The sequence below is a fragment of the Pseudonaja textilis genome, chromosome 2 (genome assembly GCF_049901715.1).
Source record: "Pseudonaja textilis isolate UNSWEBS1 chromosome 2, rPseTex1.2, whole genome shotgun sequence".
NCBI lineage: Eukaryota > Metazoa > Chordata > Lepidosauria > Squamata > Elapidae > Pseudonaja > Pseudonaja textilis.
The window spans coordinates 13635097-13656440 of NC_141991.1; the positions used below are offsets into that span (position 1 = coordinate 13635097).

The following is a 21344-nucleotide window of genomic DNA, read 5'->3' on the forward strand; positions in this document are numbered from 1 at the left end:
TAATGGATTTCAGGATAGTTTCTTAACAACTGGATCACACAGCCAGCTCAGGTAACTGTTTGTTCTTCCCTTTGGTGTAGACTTTGTCTCCCAATTGATGTCAGGGTAGTTAAAGTTCCCCCCATTACTATGATGGTTTCTTCCTACATGACTTAGCTGTTAAGCAAAAAGTCCATCTATTTCCTCTGTTTGGTTGGCCTATAGTATATACCTATATCACTTTTTGCCCTTTTACATTGACCCAGGTGCATTCAAAACAGTTTTCATCATTGTTGTGCTATATTTATTTCTTATATATGTTTGGTCTGTTTCTTTTCAACAATTTAAATCCCCCTCGCTGTATATTCCATTCATGGGTTTCATCCCATCAAGTTTCCATAATGGCGACGATATATCTGCCCTCGTACACTTGGATTTCTAGTTCATCCTGTTTATTCCTTATACTCTGCATTGGTGTGTAGGCATTTGAATCCTTTTTGACTGACCCTCTGTTTGTTTTCTATATAACCTGTCTTATGTGTGAGTTCTCCTTCTTTACCACCTGTTTGATTAGTACACATGATATGCAGGGTTGGGATTCAAAAGCCCAGCAACCGGTTCGCTGCCCAGTTGCTGGGTGGGTGTGGCCATGGTAGGCGTGGCCTACTGGAACTTCCTGTTTCTTGCTTCCGGGGGTCTCCAGAACCCAGGGGAGGTCATTTTTGACCTCCCAAGGGTCCAGAGGCTTCCCCTGTGCCTCTGGGAGGGCAAAATGGCCTCCCCGGGCTCTGGAGGCCCTCCGGAAGCTGGAAACAGGCCCGTTTTCAGACTTCTGGAAAGGCCCATTTTTCCCCCTCCCAGAACTTCCAGGTGGACCCTGCACTTACCTGCATCAGATGGAGACTCCTGGGAGGGGAGGGGCAGGGTGGGAGGAGCCAGCCCGTCGGTTGAAATATGTAACTTTAACATCCGGTTCGTCCAAACCGGTCTGAACCGGTAGAATCCCACACACTATCAAAAACTAGATTTTTCTTATTCTTAAGAAAAAAATCTTATTGTGGTCCAGGACCTCCAGATCCTGCTGCCAAATCAGGTTTCCCCATTCCATCTTTGGGTTTTTCATTTTTCTGTCCAGTTTCTGGATGTTTCTACTTATTCAGCGTTAAGCCATTCATTTCAGCTCAAGTTTCATCTGGATATTCTAATGTAGGGGTGTCCAACCTTGGCAACTTTAAGACTTGTGGACTTCAACTCCCAGAGTTGGGGAGTTGAGGAATTCTGGGAGTTGAAGTCCACAAGTCTTAAAGTTGCCAAGGTTGGACACCCCTGTTCTAATGCCTCTCAAGCAGCGATTCTCGCTTCCACCCACTTTAAAATGGCTGCCTAGGAGAATTCCGGGAGTTGAAGTTCACCCATTTTAAAGTTGCCGAGTTTGAGAAATACCACTTTAATCTATCTCACGGGTGTCTAACTCGATCGTGTCACGTGACGCATTGTGATGTATCGTGACATTTTTTTGCCTTTGCCGAGCCTGGGTGGGCGTGGCCTGCATGTGACACATCTGGCCTGCGGGCTGCCAGTTTGACAGGCCTGATCTACCTCCTTTGGGGCTGAAGATGAGAAGAAAACAACTAACCGTATTTCCCCATGTATAAGCCACCCCTTTTTTCCAAAATTTTCAAGCCCAAAAAGTAGGGGGGTGGCATATACAAAGCAGGTACACTTTTTATACGTGAAAAATGCATAAAATAATAAAGTAGGAATAAACTGGTTTTCCAGCAGTATGCTATACTTTTTTGTAAAAATTGTACGTGATGATACGATTACGAGTGCGAGTACGCGATAGAAATGCATACGCTAGGCATCGGCCTGAATGCTTCGTTCCTACTCTCATTCCGATGCGTAGATTGCTAGCGTCGCCCGCACTGCTTTCGGCGTCATGACCGAAGTTGTAGATCTAGACGTCGAATTTTGTTTCTTTGTAAATTTTCTTTCTTCATAACTTGTTTCTCTAATAAAATATTTTTTTCAAAATTTCACAGTCCAAAAATTGGGGGGGGGGCTTATACAAAGGGGGTGCTTATACATGGGGAAATACGGTAATACAATAAAAGAATAAAAGGGTTGGAAGCAGTGGTGGGATTCAAAAAATGTTATCACCAGTTCTGTGGATGTGGATGTTTTGTGGCCATGGTAGGGGAAGAAAAATCCCCATTCCCTCCCCACCCCACTAACCTGCTTTCCAGCTCCATTCTCCTGTGCAGGGCAACAAAAGAAGACCCAGCCAATCAACTGGGACTCAGGAGGCAGAGAATAGATGGGGGCGGGGCCAGTCAGAGGTGGTATTTGCCAGTTCTTTGAACTATTCAAAATTTCCACTACCAGTTCTCCAGAACTGGTCAGAATTTGCTGAATCCCACCTCTGGTTGGAAGGATCTTGGAAATCTTCTAGTCTAAAGTCCCCCAATCTTTCTGGCTTTATGGATCACTGGCGGGAGGGTGGGGGAGAAAGGGATGGTTCTGAACATGCGGACGGCAAGCATGCACAGCTCCATTTGCGTGCGCCCACTGCTCACACAAATGGAGCTCTCAACCCGCTGCTTGCACAAGTGGGGATACTCGTGCATGTACTCGCCCAGTGTTTCACAACCGGGGTGCAAACAGCTTGTGTGCAAACTAGAAGGCCATGGCCCAGAGGCCCTATACCATTTCATACAAATGATTATCCCAGCAGATGTGCAAATAACTTGTTTACAAGCAGATAGATGGAAGATTGTTTTCCTTATCAACTTGTATTTTACACATAACAACCAGGCCTTGGCTAATCTGCTGGAATGACTCGAGTTCTCTTTTATCGCAGGGAATTTCCCTATTTCTCCACTGTCACTCAAGGTTATTGGATGTTATTGTCTCTCCACCCTGCACACAGCTGACAGTTCTTGTGACCCAGGCCGAACTCCTTGAAAATTACAGTTCCAAGGTTCTAATCCATATTGATACCAGGTGTAATTTAAAAAAAAAAAGCTGATGAGAGAAGGGGAGAAGTAAAAGGTTTGGTTTGATTTGATGGACTGGTTCTCACGTCATGCTAAAATTGTTTTTTTTTTCCCCCTTCAAAATTTGGCCAGTTTAAAATGTGTGGACTTCAATTCCCAGGATTCACCTAGTTAGTTTGCTGGCTGGGGTGGGGTGGGGGGAGATTCTGGGAGTTGAAGTCCACACATCTTAAAAGTTGCCAAGTTTTAAAAACACTGAGCTAAAAAAATGTTAGAGGGCTTGAATGTACATGGCAACAGATTTACAAATCAGAGTTTGGCTTCATAAGGCTCATTGAGTTGCAAACTCATGAACTTCATTTAAGGTAGTACATTGTACACACCCAGAATTGCACCAAGCCAGCCTTTAAATGACAGTTTAAATAACTTCAAAGCCAGAACTGACTCTGTTCATATGTTACACTAAACCATAAGCCATCAACTGGAATAAGTCAAACTGTAATTGGTTTGAATTAAACTTGAAGATAACTCATTGGGAGGATTTTTAGAAACTGGTTTATGGCTTCATGTGCTGAGCCAACCAATACCATGATGGCTTGTTTGATGAACCACAGTTAAACATGCCATAGCTAAGGGCAATGTGCGCAGCTAGCCTTAGGATACAGCATAAACTGCCACCTTTGAGTTAAGACTACAGCTCCCATTACTCACAGCCAGCTCAATTCCATCAAACCTGAGGTTCCTCCAGATCAGGGATAGGGAAAACTTGGCTCTATCACTTATGAACTTCAACTCCCAGAATTCCTGAGTGAGCCATAAAAAGTTCCCCATCCCTGGCCTACTGGTTTTTCAGTTGTGAGGGAAATCAATTTTTGACTTGAATGGGACTGTTAATATACAAATGGAGGACATATTCTTTATATTATTATTCTTTATGTGTCCTACATTTGTATATTAAACAGTCCCATTCAAATCAAAAATTGATTTCCCCCACAACTGAAAATCCAGTAGGCCAGAGATGGGGAACCTTTTATGGCTCACTCAGGAATTCTGGGAGTTGAAGTCCATAAGTGATAGAAGAGCCAAGTTTCCCTACCCCTGCTCCAGACAGCTTCACTGGATAGCTCAGACAGAATTCACTGGGTAACCAGGCTGAGCCACCTCTTGCAAAGTTTTGCTTTCTTTTCTTGGAAACCTTCCATGTTATCTGACTCACGCAGTGCTCCCCCTCCCCCATCCTTGTCCCTGCAATTAATTGCAAAATCCTCTCGCAGTCTTGGCCAGAGCTGAAGAAAGCATCGGGCAGGGCAGACCTGGTGATCCAGAGATGTCCTCTCCAAACCGGTTCCTTCTTTGGCTATCATGGATGGGAGTTTTGATAGCGATCAGCCATCAAGCACCAAGGTGGGTAACGTCCGGCAAAAATACCAGCTTCTCTTCCTCAGTTATAATTCTCATCAGCAAGCTGCTGTTTTAGCACAGCAAAGGCAATCCCCAGCACATGAAATCCCTCTTACAGCCTTTGCCCAATCTCGCTAAGTAAACCTTTACCTATTGGTTTCTCCTCGCCATTGAGGTAAAGCCTCAGGGGCTCAGCCGTCAAAGAGACTGCCGCTTTTGTTTTATTTAAATCTACTTGCATGCTGTGAGTTTGTAAATTCAGGCTCTGCTTTTTGTTTTCACTTCATTATCTTTGATTTTGCTAGAGGAAGGCTGGAAAAAAAACCTGCTGGGAAAACAAGTGCTAGCTCCATGAACTATGACTGCTTCGTCCTTCCTTTAAAATACAATTTCAAAATCAAACTGAACGTTGTTGCATTATTATTATTATTATTATTATTATTATTATTATTATTATTAGTAGTAGTAGTAGTAGTAGTAGTAGTAGTAGTAGTAAATCTTTAGTGAGAGTCACAGCCTTTGGAGTTGGTTGGTAGCTCAACAGCTTGAGACCTAACCAAGGACCTAGGAACTGTTCATGTAGCGTAGGGGGATATAAGCTGTTGCAAGTAGGGTGGGTTTTTTTGTAGAATCAGGGTATTCAAGTCTGATAAATTCAGAATTTCCAAATAGCGAGGCAACCCTTTAGGTATTGCTCCAAGGGCTCCAGTTACAACTGAGATAACACATGATTTCTTCTTCTTCTTCTTCTTCTTCTTCTTCTTCTTCTTCTTCTTCTTCTTCTTCTTCTTCTTCTTCTTCTTCTTCTTCTTCTTCTTCTTCTTCTCCTTCTTCTTCTTCTTCTTCTTCTCCTCCTCCTCCTCCTCCTCCTCCTCCTCCTTCTCCTTCTCCTCCTTATCATCATCATCATCATTATTACTATTATTATTATTATTATTATTAGGCACTTTTTTCAAGGCTTCTGTCATTTTTTCGCACAGCAAGGAAGTATGTGACCAGAAGGGCACCTAAATAAGATTTTTAAAATGAAAACGTATTAGAATATTATTGTATATGTTTAGATCATGAAAATGAAATAAACAATTTCTTTTTAAAAAAAATTGTTGGGACAAAGAATGCGTGGCTTTGATTGGCAGGGAAGTTACCCCCAATGGTTTTACAACTCCTTCATAAACAATCCCAACAGGACCTGTTTATGAAAGAGAATTTAAGGAGGAAAATGGTAGCTTTAAAAAAAAACTCTTAAAACGCCTCTGATTCCTAAGGAACTCAATCTATTGGTTCCTCTAGCGCAAAGGTCATCAAACTTGGCAAGTTTAAGACTTGTGGACTTCCACTCCCAGAATTCCTGAACTAACATGACTTGGGGAAGAATTCTGGGAGTTGAAGTCAACAAGTCTTAAAGCTGTCAAGTTTGAAGACCTCTGCATTGAGCGAGCAGCCGAGAGGTTTCATGCAATGCCATGTATTTTATTTTCCTATTTTTCAAGTAGTCCTCAACTTACAACCATTTGTTTAGTGACCATTCGAACTGACAACAATACTGAAAAAAGTGACTTAGGAACACTGTTCACACTCATGACTGTTATAGTAATCCTCTGGTCATGTGATCAAAATTCAGATGCTTGGCAACTGGCATGTACTTATGACGGTTGCAGTGTTCTGACATCATGTGATCCCCTGTTGCCACCTTCTGACAAGCAAAGTCAATGGGGAAGCCAATTTCATGTAACTGTGTTACTAACTTAACAATGGCAGTGATTCATTTAATAACCATGGCAAAAAGGTCATTAAATGGGGAAAAACTCACATTAAAACTGCCTTTCTTAGCAATAGAATTTTTTTGACTCAGTTGTGGCCATAATTCGAGGACGTCCTGTACTCTAGTGAGATAACATGGTCACCATCATATTGCACAAACCACCAGTATAAACTGATGCAATACATGAAGACAGCCAATTTATTACCTTTTCAGTAAACGAAGTTTAAACAAACAATAACTCATCTGTTATACAAACATTGTCAAGGACTGGTTCACACATGGCAATATATACCATAAAGGCATTTATGCGTTTTATGAATCAGCCAGTCTGCTTTGTCAGCTATGATCTCTGACTGAATCTATTTTTATTTATTTTATTTTATTTATTTGTCAAGCATGTATTAGATAACAGATATAATTAGAACATGATCAGATTATATGAAATGGGTACAAATAAAAGGGGACATTAGGACAGGCATGGTAGGCACATTGGTGCGCTTATGCACACACCCCTTACAGACCTCTTAGGAATGGGGTGAGGTCAATAGTAGACAGTCTAAGGTTGAAGTTTTGGGGGTTTGGGGAAGAAACCACATATAGTTGGCTGTCTAAACAGTCTCTGGGTACGGCTGCGTTTTCCCTGAGGCTAAGCAGCTAGGAAGCTCTGTTTGAACCCAGGCAAATTTAAGATAAGTGGACTTCAACTCCCAGAATTCCCCAACCAGCCATGTCTGTACATCTTAAAGTAGCCCAGGTTGAAAAACATGGGTTTAAGTGGCAGAGATGGCAAAACTTAACTGCTCTAACTAAAGAAAATAATTTATCGAACTTTCTTTGTACTTGGAAACCACTTCTGGACTTTATACTCGAAACAAACAAACAATGAAACTTTAATCTTAGGTTTTGATGATTAGATTAATGTGCTACTACAGAAATAGCTAGCACTTACTAAACATGTAAAGTGAAAAGTTGAGGTTGTGACTGCCCTTCGTATTCTGCTGCACCAAAAAAAAGTTTCAGAACAACAGAATAACAGAGTGAGAAGGGAACTTTAGGTCATCTAGTCCAACCCTCCCCTCCCCCACCCAAGCAGGAGACCCTACACCATATCTGACAGATAGCAGTCCAGTCTCTTCTTGAAAGCTTCCAGGGGTGAAGTTGGAAGTCCTAGTTATTTTTCTTTTTCCTTTTATCTTTCAATCTTTCCCCTTCTTTTCCTTTCCCTTTCTCCCTGTTATCTTCGTTTCCATGTATATTTTATATGATGACAAACTTCCATTTAAAAAAATAAAAAAGAGAAACCAGGGCTTATAGAACGGTATAAATGACGATCGTGATCCATAAGGTCCTGCTGGAGGAGTTGTAGCTTATTATTATTAAGTCATGAATGCAAACAGGAAAATACAGATAATCCTAACCTTACAACCATTCATTTAGCAACTGGTCGAAGTTACGGTGGCAGTGAAAAAAAGGGGACTCACAACCGGTCCTCATACTTACAATGGTCTCTGCATTCCCACAATCACAATATCTACATTGACAATCAAACTTGGCAGCATCCTGGAGTCAAGTGATCGCCATTAGCAATCTTCCCAGCTGGCTTCTGACAAATTCAGTGGGGAAACCCACTTTCGCTGAACAACTGCAGGATTCTCTTTAATAAGTAGTATGAGGTTCAGAATTCAGGATAACAGAGTTGGAAGGGACCATGGAGGCTTTCTAGTCCAACCCCCTGGCTAAGGCAGGAAACCCTACACCACTTGAGACAAATGGTTATCCAACATCTTCTTAAAATCTTCCAGTGTTGGAGCATCCACAACTTCTGGAGGCAAGTTGTTCCACTGTTTAATTGTTCTAACTCTCAGGAAATTTCTCCTTAGTTCTAAGGTTGCTTCTCTTCTTGATTAGTTTCCATCCATTGCTTCTTGTTCTATCCTCAGATACTTTGGAGAGAATAGCTTGACCCCCTCTTCTTTGGGGCAGCCCCTGAGATATCGGAACACTGCTATCATGTCTCCCCTAGTCCTTCTTTTCATCAGGCTAGACCAGTGATGGTGAACCTTTTTGTTGCGGTGTGCCGAAAGCGCATGCGTGCTGGCACCCACAAGGCAATGTGCCCCAGCCCCCTGCGCATGCGCGTGTAATATCCCCACCCTGCCCCCTTATCTGCACTGTGCATGTGCGCGCCTCCCAGCTGATTTTCTGGCCCGTTGGAGGCCATTTTTGCCCTTCCAGAAGCTCAAGGAAAGCCTCTGCAGCCTTGGAAGGCTGAAAAACGGGCCCCTTCCCGTACTTCTGGTATTTCCAGAAGGCCCATTTTTCAGCCTCCTGAAGATGCAGGCACTTCCCTCGAGCCTCCGGGAAGGTGAAAAGGGCCTCAAACAGGCTGAAAATCAGCTGGGAGGCACGCGCTTGCACAGTGAAGGTAAGTTTGGCTGGGGCTTTGCGTGCCTGCACAAATGGCTCTGCCATCACGGGACTAGACATACCCAGTTCCAGCAACTGTTCTTTATATGTTTTAGCCTCTAGTCCCCTAATTGTCTTTGTTGCTCTTCTCTGGACTCTTTCTAGAGTCTCCACATCATTTTTACATCCTGGTGATGTGAAGGGTGCTGGACCGCGAGTGGGGAGACCCAGATTCTCATCCCTCTTTAGCCACAGAAGATCCACAGGTGACCCTGGTTGAGTTCCACCCTGACAGCCCCCAAACCAGGTTAGGATAGCGGTGAGAGCGTTGCAAACAGGAGTAAGACGATCCAGGGCCTAGTTTACTATCATAAAAGATGGGTAGTCTTACCCGTGGGTAGTCTACAAAACAACACAACAATAAAACAACATGAATACAATCTTTGCAATGTTGTGACATCGACTTTTCCAGTTTCTACTAACTATATACATACATACAGACAGACAGACAGACAGACATACAGACACCCAAATACATCCATGTGTCTGTGTCTGTGTGTGTGTGTGTAAGAAAAGAAAAAGACATTTTGTGATCTCTGGAACTAAAATTAATTATACTTACTATGTGTGTGTGTGTGTGTTTTCTTAAGTTTTCATGGGTATTTATATGTATGGTATTCAGCTTTGTTTGGGTATTTTCCCATGTCATTATAGTTGTGCTTTTAAAGTTGTTAGCGATGTTTCGGCAGATGATGGCAGATGAGATTCCGCCGAAACATCGCTACAACTTTAAAAGCACAGCTATAATGACTTGGGAAAATACCCGAACAAAGCTGAATACCATACATATCTAAATACACACACACACACACACACATTTATTCGTTTATATTATTTTTTATTCCTACTGTCCTACTATCCGACCAGTTATACCATTTTTTCCAGGCTGTACAATATTCCTTCTCTTCCCTCTCTTGCAATTCTAACGTGCAATTTTACCATTTCTGCGCAGTCCATAATTTTCTTTACAATCACTTTTTTTCAGTGATGTTTTAACTTTGAATGGTCACTGAAATGAACTGTTGTAAGTCGAGGACTGCCTATAAACCAGGGGAGGGCTGCTGGGGGTGTGCAGGGGTTCGGGAGAGCCCTTAGCTAAGACTCTGTGCAGTTCGGAGAACCTCCAAATCCCACTCCTGGCTGGCCCCCTCCCCCTCCCCCTCCCTCCCAGGAGTCCCCACACGGCCTGTTTTGGGTGCAGGTAAGTGCAGGGCGTATGTAGAGGCTCAGGGAGGGTGAAAAATGGGCCTGGAAGTTTGGGAAGGCCAGAAATGGGCCCGTTTCCAGCTTCCAGAGAGCCTCTGGAGCCCAGGGGAGGCCATTTTCACCCTCCAGGAGGCTCGAGGAAAGCCTCCGGAGCCCGGGGAGGATGAAAACACCCCCCTCCCGCCACTGTGCAGGAGGCCAACTAGGCCACACCCACTCAGCAACCGGGCAGAGAACCCTTTGCTAAAAATTTTGAAGCCCACCCCTGCTATAAAACCCATAATAAGCAACATCATCTTGGTTAATTTCTCCAGCCCGTGATGCGGTCCATCTAAAGCAGGACAGGATTTGTGAAAAGCAGAAGCCTTCACACCTTTTCAGGGGCTGCTGCAACTGAGAAAACCTATTGTCCCCCCCCTCTTCCCTTTTTATTCACAGCATCTCTTGCTGTTGGGTGGGCAGGCTGTACTTGGAGTAAACAGACCCCAATGTAGCAAGGATCTCAGCCTTAATGTTTAACAAGCTTCCAAAGCAATACGCAAGGCCTAAAATTAGGCTGTGGCGGGGGAAGTTTCGTGGATATAGAGTTTAATCTAGTGTGTAAATCGGAGTTTAAGCAATTTTGAAAAGTCCAGAATGGATATTGGTATAATAGACTTTGAAGTTGGGGAGTGGGAAGCGCTGGAATGCCTACAATTCAGCCAGTATAAATATTGCGAAATTGTGGAAACCACACACTCTGGTCCTTGAAAGCTTGTCGTTTGTGTAGAAAAGAAAGACCATAAATTCAGCCCATAAACAGCATTTGATAGATTGCCACCATATCTTGGAAGGGAGAGAACCTGACTGATTTTGCATATATGTTTATGTATACATGCGCATATATGTACTGTATATACTTTGTGCCCTGGTAGATCGGATTAAATGTCTAAACTGAGCTCTCTCTAAACTGTATTCTACAGCTGTGTTAGATTACAATTCTTGGCTTTCCCTGCGGAGCCAAGCAAAGATCAATCAAATAAACAAAAAAGGAATATGTTTATCTGACAACCTGTCGGAACACAGGCCGAACACATTCAAAATTACCAAGTAAAAAAATATGCAAAAGCAACAAATTTAGTATGCACCACAATATCTTTCTTATCATGGATAAATAAATCACAGCCATATACCTATAACATCGTACACACAAATAGACCGGATAACTGTTCCGTCTGCTTGTACAGGTAGTCTTCGAGTTACAAGAGTTCATTTAGTGACCTTTCAGAGTTACAACATCACTGGGGGAAAAAGCGACTTAGGATCATTTTTCCACACTTGTGACCAGCGGTGGGCTGCAATGGGTTCGCCTGGGTTCGGGCAATCCTCTAGCTAAGATTCTGCATGGTTCGGTGAACCGCCAAATCCCATCCATGGCTGGCCCTCCCGCCCCACCCCTCCCTTCCGAGGAGTTGCTACGCGGCCTGTTTCGGATGCGAGGTAAGTGCAGGGCCCACACAGAGGCTCAGGGAGGGGTAAAATAGGCCTCCAGAGCCCGGGGGTGGCTGTTTTAGCCCTCCCAGAGGATTGAGGAAAGCCGTCTGGAGAAGGTAAAAATGGCTCCCTGCCATGGTGCAGGAGGCTGACTAGGCCACACCCACCATGGCCACGCCCACCCGGCAACCAGCAGAGAAGCTGTTGCCGGAATTCTTGAAGCCCGCCCGTGCTTATGACCATTGCAGTATCCCGATGGTCATGTGATCAAAATTCAGATTCTTGGCAACTGACTCATGTTTATGATGGTTGCTGTGTCCCCGGGCTCGTGTCCTCACAAGCAAAGTCAATGGGGAAACCCGTTTTACTTAACAACCGTGTTACTAACTTACCAACTGGGGTGATTCCCTTAACAACTGTGATAAGAAAAGACGTAAAAATGGGGCAAAACCAGAGGTGGTATATTCAGCAGGTTCTGACCAGTTCTGGAGAACCAGTAGCAGAAATTTTGAGTAAATCGGCAAATCCCACCTCTGACTGGTCCCTCTCCCATCTATTCTCTGCCTCCCGAGTCCCAGCTGATCGGCTGGGTCTTCTTTTGTTGCCCTGCACAGGAGAATGGAGCTGGAAAGCAGGTTAATGAGGTGGGGAGGGAACAGGATTTTGCAGCAACTCCCCCCCAGGAGTAGAGAGGGAATGGGGATTTTACAGTATCCTTCCCCTTGAGTGGGGAGGGAATGAAGATTTTACAGTATCCTTCCCCTGTCATGCCCACCAAGCCAAGCCCACCGTACCAATAGTAAAAACTTTTGAATCACACCAACTCACTTAAGAAATATTTCTGTTGGGCTCAATTGTGGTCATAAGTCGGAGACTGCCTATCACAAAATAGCGGTACCATTTTGTTTTACTAACCACCATTCTGCCATGCACCTTTACATTTAAATTTAATCTGAGTTTTCAGATTAATATATTTTTTTCAAGCTTGGCAACTTTAAGAAGTGGGGACTTCAACTCCCAGAATTCCCCAGCCAGCATGCTTTAAAGCTTTCTTAAAAGCCGCTAGTGATGTACTGAGCTGCAACGGGGGGAAGAAGCTTGATAATTAGGGCCAAGTAAATAATGAGAGAAATGGTGGAAAAATTTAGATGGTCAGACAGTGATAATTCCAGGACTTTTTAGAGAGGCTATGTTTCAAGAGCATCCGCCCAAATGTTTTGCCAAATGTCAGCTTGCCGACTTGCTAGCAAAAATATCTTGTCCCTCAAATCCAGCCAAAAGGATTGCAAAAGACTACCAGTTTGTTTTTTTTTAAGGGAGAGATTTAGGGAAAGTTTTGGAAATGTCAGCCATGAATTATAGCTAGAAATAGTAATCAAAGAAAAAAAAAAAAACTCTAAGCCCTAGAAAAAAACTTTAAAAACTTGACAAAGATTCTTTTTTAAAAAAATACAATTTTATTAAGAATTTGCCTTATAATAATAGCGAAATCTAATACAAACTAAACTTTCAAAAAGTGAAGAGAAAGGAGAAAAAGAGAACAGAGAAGAAAAGTATCAGAATGTAATAAAGAGAAAAGTTTATAAAGAAGTCACTTCCAAATTTTGTTGCAAGTATAAAAAAAATTAACGCCCCCAGTAAGGTTACAAACCATTACTTCCTAATCCCATATTGTATCTATCTTTTCAGTTCTGGTGTCAGCAGAAAGCCCAGAAGTAACAAGATGTAGTATCTTGTTCTAACCTTGATCAAATAAACCAGTTTTATATTCCTCCCTGTTACTTCTCTGTTTTCATCTTTAGTTCATTTAAATGTTGTCATAGGATCTAATTTTTCTTCATTTTTTTTTCTAAGCCTTTCTAATTCAGAGTTCTTCATGGCTTGAAGTAAACTCATCCAACAAAGGTTTTTCAAACCTGCCTTTCAGAAAGGCAATTTCAGAAAGTCTCCACAGCAGTTGCAAGTGGGATGGCTAATCTCATTGTCTCCTGATGCTCAAACACACAGAAAACCACTTTTCCGCGGTCTCTTTGAGAGGACCAGCCGTCCGGAGCACATATGGGCACACTCCCATCTTCTCCATTTCCAGAGAGAGACCAAGGAACCGGTCTTCTCATCATTTTCTTGATCTTTGCCATTATTGTCAGCTCTGCAAAACGGGTTTCCATACCTTCTCCAAAGTCCCGAAAACTCACTTAAAATTCCTAAGCCTTAGGTGGGGGTGGGGGTGGGGGAGGAACTCTTGCTAAAGGATATCACTATATATTTTTATGACTTTTTGATTGCCTGTTTTATGATCTTATCTGTGTTTAATTATTGTTTACGGCTGTGTAAAATTACTGCAGGCATTTTATTGTGGATATTGTAACACGTCAAGAATCTCTTGATGGTGGCAGCTAAAAGAAGAAGAAGAAATACAAATAAATAAGAGTACTCTGCAAAGTTAAAAGTTGGTGTTTCCTGACCAATCTCCTGAGGCTGTTTTGAGAGTGAATGGATGTAACTCTGTCAGCAGTGTATACTTGGATTTTGAAAAAGCCTTAGACTAACCTCTAAGGCTGTCAGCAAACAGAGCATCCATGGAGATAAAAAGACCCATCTTTATACAAACTGCTTTCTTGTTAGCAAAGAAAACATAAAGGTTAAGAATGAATGGACAAGTTTTCCAACGGACTGAAGTAAGAAGTGAGCTTTGTTAAAGATCTGTGTTGCCCTGCAACTGGCATCTTAATAAATGTTCTTGACTTAAAGAGAAGATTAGTTACACAGGTAGTCCTCGACTTATGACCACAATTGAGCCCAACGTTTCTGTTGTTAAGCGAGTCAGTTGTTCAGTGAGTTTTACCCCATTTTATGACCTTTCTGGCCACAGATGCTAAGTGAATGCAGTTTTAAATTAGCAGCAAGGGTGTTCATTGAATCTGGCTTCCCCACTGACTTCGTCAGAAGATCGCAAATGAAGATCATGTGACATTGCAAACGTCATAAATATGAACTAGTTTCTAGATGTCCAAATTTTGATGACGTGACCACGAGAATGCTGCAATGGTCATAGGTACCATATGAAAAAACAGTCACAACGAGTCACTTTTTTTCAGTGCCGTGGTAACTTTGATCGCTCAGTAAACAAACTGTTGTAAGCTGAGGACTACCTGTAATTATTCAGTGTGGTAAACCCCAAATGCAATAGTCAGGAGCTCACCAAGTTAAACTGGTGAATGTTCAAAAATGTGAATGTGAAAATTAAATGGGTCGATGGTGAATCAAATGCCAAAATGTGGTTCAGTTTTAAGTATGGAAATTGACTGAGCTATTTTTTTCTCCCCTCCTTCCGAGTACACAAAGAAAGCCATTGGGTAAGAATTTGATGTCCTTTAAAAAGTAAAGGGACAAAAACATAGCAAATCCTATGCCCATGCCAGGAAAGAGATCAGCCGATCCTTGTCACAACCATGTTGCATCACTGCACTTGGCTTTTTGTCCAGAAATGTTAAGGGTGGCCCTCAATGCCACTGAAAGTTTGTCTCAAAAAGGTGATAAAGAAAATACTGATGTGTGCTGAAATGGATAGACTAACTATGGAATTGAAAAATAAAGATAAGAAGTGGAAAGAGAAAGAAATTCCTAGTGAAGATGAAGTAATAAATACAATTTTGACTTGGGCTGAAATGGATAGGCTAACACTAGAGATGAAAAATAAGGATGTATCGGAATATTATATAATTTGGAATAGATTTTACTATTGGTAGGGACAGAAAGGAAGGGTTCAACACTGAAAAGAATTGTTAAGAAGATTATCAGTGATCATGAGACTTAAATAATACTAAGAGTGTTAGAATATGTAAATAAGGATGAATAAATGTATATCTGTGTGTATATATGTATAAATGTATATAAGATTTATATTCTATTATATTTCACTAGAATGATGACCAAAAGTTATGTCAAAACGACTCCACTACATTCAATGTAGTTGAATTTTTTAATTGTTATGTTCAATAAAAATTAAGAAAAAAAGAAAAAAAGAAAGATAAAGATGAGGCAGAATATTACAAGATATGGAATAATTTTTACCAATGGTGGGAACAGAAAGGAGGGACCCAGAATTTTAAAAAAATGATTAGGATTTAATAGAATGGATAACTGAGGTTATGTAAATAAGGACAATGGAACATGATGGATAATACAATAGATGTAAGTTAACTGTATAAATGTATGTAAGATATGTATCATATACTTTAGTACATATGGCAAAAATGAATGCCAGGACGACCACACCGTATCCAAGGTTTTAATGATGTAATCAATAAGATATTTCAAAAAAGGAAGGAAGGAAGGAAGGAAGGAAGGAAGGAAGGAAGGGATAGGGGAAAGAAAGAGGAGAAAGAAAGAAAGAAAGAAAGAAAGAAAGAAAGAAAGAAAGAAAGAAAGAAAGAAAGAAAGAAAGTTAGTTTACCTCACAAACTTTACCACAATGTCACATTTGCCCTAAAGGGATTTGGGCTTCTCAGTCTCTCCCAGGAGGCATCTCAGATGCTCACAGACGCCTGCCCTGTTGTGAATACCAGCTATGTGTTTTGTGGGTCACAGTTAGGCTCTACACTTTGCATTTAAAACACGTGGCTTACTTAGTTTGGGGGCTTCTCTGGTCTTGTTTCCCATTTTTTTTCCTTTCCTTTTCTTTTTTTGGGGGGCGAGTTTGAGAAAACCTAAGCATTGAAGGGGGTTGATGGCCCGCGCACTATGAAATATTCTTGCTTTTCCTCGATGCTGCAGGTTGATGATCGTTGCCCCCAGTGTGGTGACGGTGGGAACAGATGTGCGGATTGTGCTTCAGGTTGACGGCGCTCCATCGGGGCTCACGGGCTACGTCTTTTTCCAAAATGAGTTGACGAGACAAGAATGTTCTGAACGAAAATCGTTCAGCCTCCAGGACAAGCAGCACAAAAAATTTGTCCAAGATCTGACCTTGAAGGTAAGACCGGAAACCGGGAGGATTGCACATCCCACCCCTAGGGAGAGAAAATAAATGGATTCAAGAGTTGGAAGGGACCTTGGAGGTCATCTAGTCCATCCCCCTGCTCGAGCAGGAGACCCAATATTATTTCAGACGAAGGGCTGTCCAGTCTTTTCTTAAAGTCCTCCAGTGATGGGGCATCTGAAAATTTTGAAGGCAAATGATTCCACTGGTTAATTGTTCTCGCTGTCAGGCAGTTTCTCCTTAGTCCTAGGTTGCTTCTGTCCTTGGTTATTTCCACCCATTGCTTCTTGTACTGCCTTGTGTTGCCTTGGAGAATACGTTGACCCCCCTCTTCTTCGTAGCAGCCCCTCAAATATTGGAACACTGCAATCATATCTCCCCTAGTCCTTCTGTTCATTAGACTAGCCAATATGTTTAGAGGTGGCTTGGTGTCACTTTCTACAGTAGAGATGTTCTGACCCAACTGGGTTCCCAAAGAACAAACACAGACAAAGGCAGCAGGCCCCAATGTTTAAGGTTTAATAACGAATTCTATTCTGAAGGCTGCCTTCCACTAATTAGCTCCGACAAGAAAGAGCCTTGCCAAGTTGTTTGTCAAGGCTGCCAAAAGCCCAGAGATAAGAACTAATTTACAAGATTTTCCAAATGTGAACTATGATGTCCACAAGGCTGAGCTTCAGAGCTTCTTTGCCTTCTGCAAAGAACGTTTTTTCAAACCTGGCTTTTATCCTCTTGAGGGAGGGGCCGTTACCTTGCAGCCTTACTCCCGAGTCACCGGTGCTGCTGTAATTGTTCTTTCCTCCGAGCAATCCTTTGTGCACGTGCACTTGGCACAGGCTCCTCAAGAACCTCCTCATCACTGCTGCCAGCCCCCACAATCTCTGAAGGCAGCAGTCCACTCCCTTAATGGTCCTGGCCCTTCATCAGGGTCCTCGCTCTCCTCAGCCATCTGTACTTGTTGCCGGCTAACCACAACAAGAGGTCTCCAAACATAGCTGGCTGAGGAATTCTGGAAGTTGAAGTCCATAAGTCTTAAAGTTGCCAAGTTTGAAGACCCCTGTTCTACAGCCTGGGTGTCCTTTCCCAGATATGTGAGCTTTAACTTCTAAAATTTTTCTGAATGGCCCTGCTGGAAATTCTAGATCAGCATTCCTTACCCTTGGCAACTTCAAAATGTCTGGATATCATCTCCCAGAATTTCCCAGCCAGCATCGGAATTCTGGGACTTGAAGTCCACACTTGTTCAACCTGCCACTATTGAGAAACACTGTTCTAGATGTTAAAGTCTACACATCTGGAGGATATAGACTAAGGAGAAGCTGATTCAACATGTTCTTATGATACCAGATGTTGTGCTTTACAAAGCAAGTTTTGGATGAAAGCTTACACTTTTTCTTAATGACCATTTATTTATGAATTATTTTAAGGTGATGATGGCATAGAAAAAGTGACGTAATGACCAGCCCTCATGCTTATGACCATTGCAGCGTCCCCATAGTCACGTGATTGTAACCTAGGTGCTTGTTTTTGGTACTTTGAGGAAAGCAGTTAAGGAATATATTGATTTTTCCACTCAGAAGCATAATATTTTGCTTCTTGTTTCTGGATGTATAGCTAAGGATGGGTCACAAAAGGGCTCAGATTCTGGCTCTGGCCTGAAGGTATGGCTCAGTACAAATATCTCGATTTACTTTTGTGGCAAATTTAACAAAAGTGGCTGCCACAAAGCAGAGAGCGTCAACTATTCTCCAAAGCACCTGAAGGCAGAACAAAGAAGCAATGAATGGAAGCTAATTAAAGCAACCTGGAATTAAGGAGAAATTTCCTGACAGAACAATAAACCAGTGGAACAACTTGCTTCCAGAATTTCCAACAGTGGAGATTTAAAAAAAAGAGATTGGACAGCCACATGTCTGAAATGATAGAGTTTCCTGCCTGAGTAAGGGGTTGGACTAGAAGACCACCAAGGTCCCTTCCAATTCTATTACTCTATTATAAAACCAGGCTAAGACAAGACCTGGCTTGAAACCCTCAAGTTCAGATGCACTGTTTCTTTCGTCTTCCCTGCCTGGTTTGGGATAAATGCCAGCCCACCCTTTTCTTCCAGCCAGAATTAAAAATTAGCAGCAGAGTTTCTGCAGGCTCTTCTGAAAACACCGGCTGGCCAAGTGATCAGCTGTAGCTCTTAAGATGGCCTGTGAGACAATCTGCTGATGCCAACAAGTTACCAACTGAAATGGAACTGCGACCTGTTGTTGTTTTCCGGACTGGATGCTGACAGCCCAAAATCGCTGTACCAGACTGGAACTGCCATGCAGAACTTGAAGGAGGAAGTTGATGAGGGGGGGAAAAAAAAGGATATATTGTGCATGTGGAAACATGAAAAAAGGGAAACGCTGCCTTGAAATAGCCTGAAGTTCCAGTAAAGGGGTAATAAAAATTGACATAATGATTGCTGTTCGGTGATCAAGGGGAAAGTTCTGCTTTTCACACAAATGCTAACAGTCCCTTACAGAGATATCGCCCGCCTTTCTGAATGCTTTTATTGTCTAACTTTATCTGTATTCAGTAGATGAGGATGATAACACTGGGATTTATCTCGCTTCCCAGGATGCTAAAATCCATAAAGGGGTTTTTCCCACTGAACTCTGGCAACACACCCGTGAGGCTCTTTAGGGTGAACAAAACAAGTTTTGCTGCTAAGCAGGAATTAGATCCTCTGAGTCTAAAAATTTGTTCACCGTACTGATGGATTTTTAAACCTTCAAAACCTTCAGAAACAGAGATCCCTCGCTGTGAACCTTGAGGCAGCCAGCCCTCGACTTAACAGCAGTTCATTTAGTGACCGTTCAAAGTTACAGTGGCACTGAAAAAAGTGACCAATGATCTTTTTCACACCTGCAGCACCCCCATAATCACATGATCAAAATCTGGATGCTTGGCAACTGACTCGTATTTATGACAGTTGCAGTGTCCCCGGGATCATGTGACCAGCTTCTGTGATATTTGGACAAGTGCGCTCATGGGAGCGGCAGCCATTTTAGCACTTGGTATGAGTGGAGCTTCACATGTGCAGCTTGCCTATCTCTTCCATAGCCAGGTTTCGAACCGGCCATGGCCAGCCTGTTAGATTGATATGATATGATATGATATGGATAGATAGATCGATGAGGGAGATGATAATGGATGGATAGATAGATAGAGACACACTGACAAAGATAGATGGACAGATAATGAATAGATAGATAATGGATAGATTTATAAAAGATAGATAGATAGATAGATAGATAGATAGATAGATATGATATGATATGGATAGATAGATCGATGAGGGAGATGATAATGGATGGATAGATAGATAGAGACACACTGACAAAGATAGATGGACAGATAATGAATAGATAGATAATGGATGGATAGATAGATTGATAAAAGATAGATAGATAGATAGATAGATAGATAGATAGATAGATAGATAGATAGATATGGATGGATGGATAGATAGATAGATAGATAGATAGATAGATAGATAGATAGATAGATAGATAGATAGATAGATATCATATATCATATCATATAGATATAGAGACTGTGGAAAGGAACTTCATGAGGACAGTGGTGACACCCAAGCAGGAAAAGCCCAAAGGGAACATCAGGCCAGCCATAAAACAAACTTGATAGATGAGGGAGATGATAATGGATGGATAGATATAGAGACACACTGACAAAGATAGATGGACAGATAATGAATAGATAGATAATGGATGGGTAGATAGATTGATGAAAGATAGATAGATAGATAGATAGATAGATAGATAGATAGATAGATAGATAGATAGATAGGATGAATGGATGGATGGATAGATAGATAGATAGATAGATAGATAGATAGATAGATAGATAGATAGATAGATAGATAGATAGATAGATAGATAGATAGATACGGATAGATAGATGAGGGAGATGATAATGGATGGATAGATATAGACACACTGACAAAGATAGATGGACAGATAGATGATATAGATAGGATGAATGGATGGATAGATAGATTGATAAAAGATAGATAGATGGATGGATGGATGGATTGATATGATATGATATGATATGATATGATATGGATAGATAGATATGGGGACCCCTGTTCTACTTTATTTGTTCTCTTGCCTCTCTGCCAAAAAAGCCAACACAGTTCTAGGCTGCATAAATAGAGGGTTAGAATCAGTTGTGGGATTCATTTTTTTTTTTTACTACTGGTTCTGTTGGGGTGGTTTGGTGGGCCTGGCAGGGGAAAGATACTGTACAATCTCCAGTCAGAGGTGGCATTTGCCGGTTCTCCGAACTACTCAAAATTTCTGCTACTGGTTCTCCAGAACTGGTCAGAACCTGCTGAATATCCACCTCTGCATACAATCAAGATCACGTGAAGTGTTAATAACCACTTTATCACGCCTTGGTAAGGCCACACTTAGAAAGCTGCACCCCGTTTTGGTCGTCAGAAATGACGTAGGGTTTCCTGCCTGAGCAGGACTAGAAGACCTCCAAGGTCCCTTCCCGCTCTGTTATTCTATTCTGTTCTCCAGACGGCACCGCTCGCTCTCACGTCTAACTGTTTCCATTCACGCAGGTGACACAGCGGTTGTTTGAGTCTTGCGGTTTGAGCGGCCAGCGGCGAAACCGCTATATCCAACTGGTGGCCCAGAGTCCTCAGCTCAACACCCCCAGGAACCTTCAAACCCTCAACCTGCGTTGGAGCACCCGAGAGGGGTACCTCTTGATACAGACTGACAAGCCCATTTACACCCCCCGGCAAAAGGGTGAGACTGCCTCACACGCACCTTGCAATCGCTTGCTCTGTCCTTTGCGTTCATCCGGTTTAAAAACAACAACACACCACCTTTATTTAACAATGATACAGTTTATACAGGTAGAAAATGTATATATTCGCTGTCCAATTACTGAGGTTGTGCAAATACATGTTGTCCATGACTTACAGCTATTCATTTAGTGAAAGTTCGCAGTTACAACCACACTGGAAAAGAGTCACTTCTCACTCTTTTTCACACAACCATGACAGCAT

The 21344-nt window shown here is 42.1% G+C and overlaps 1 protein-coding gene across 3 annotated transcripts in view; it reads left to right on the top strand.

Annotated features, from left to right (window-relative positions):
• The first annotated feature begins 4222 nt into the window (after positions 1-4222).
• Positions 4223-21344, top strand: part of LOC113450112 (complement C4-B-like) — a 104386-nt gene continuing 87264 nt past the window's right edge. For all 3 annotated transcript variants that reach the window (XM_087928494.1, XM_087928492.1, XM_026721265.2), the window contains exons 1-3: positions 4223-4379; positions 16060-16258; positions 20892-21081. In XM_087928494.1, coding sequence (XP_087784620.1) covers positions 4303-4379; positions 16060-16258; positions 20892-21081 — 466 coding nt within the window. In that variant the 5' untranslated portion in view covers positions 4223-4302. The remainder of the gene's footprint in view (positions 4380-16059; positions 16259-20891; positions 21082-21344) is intronic.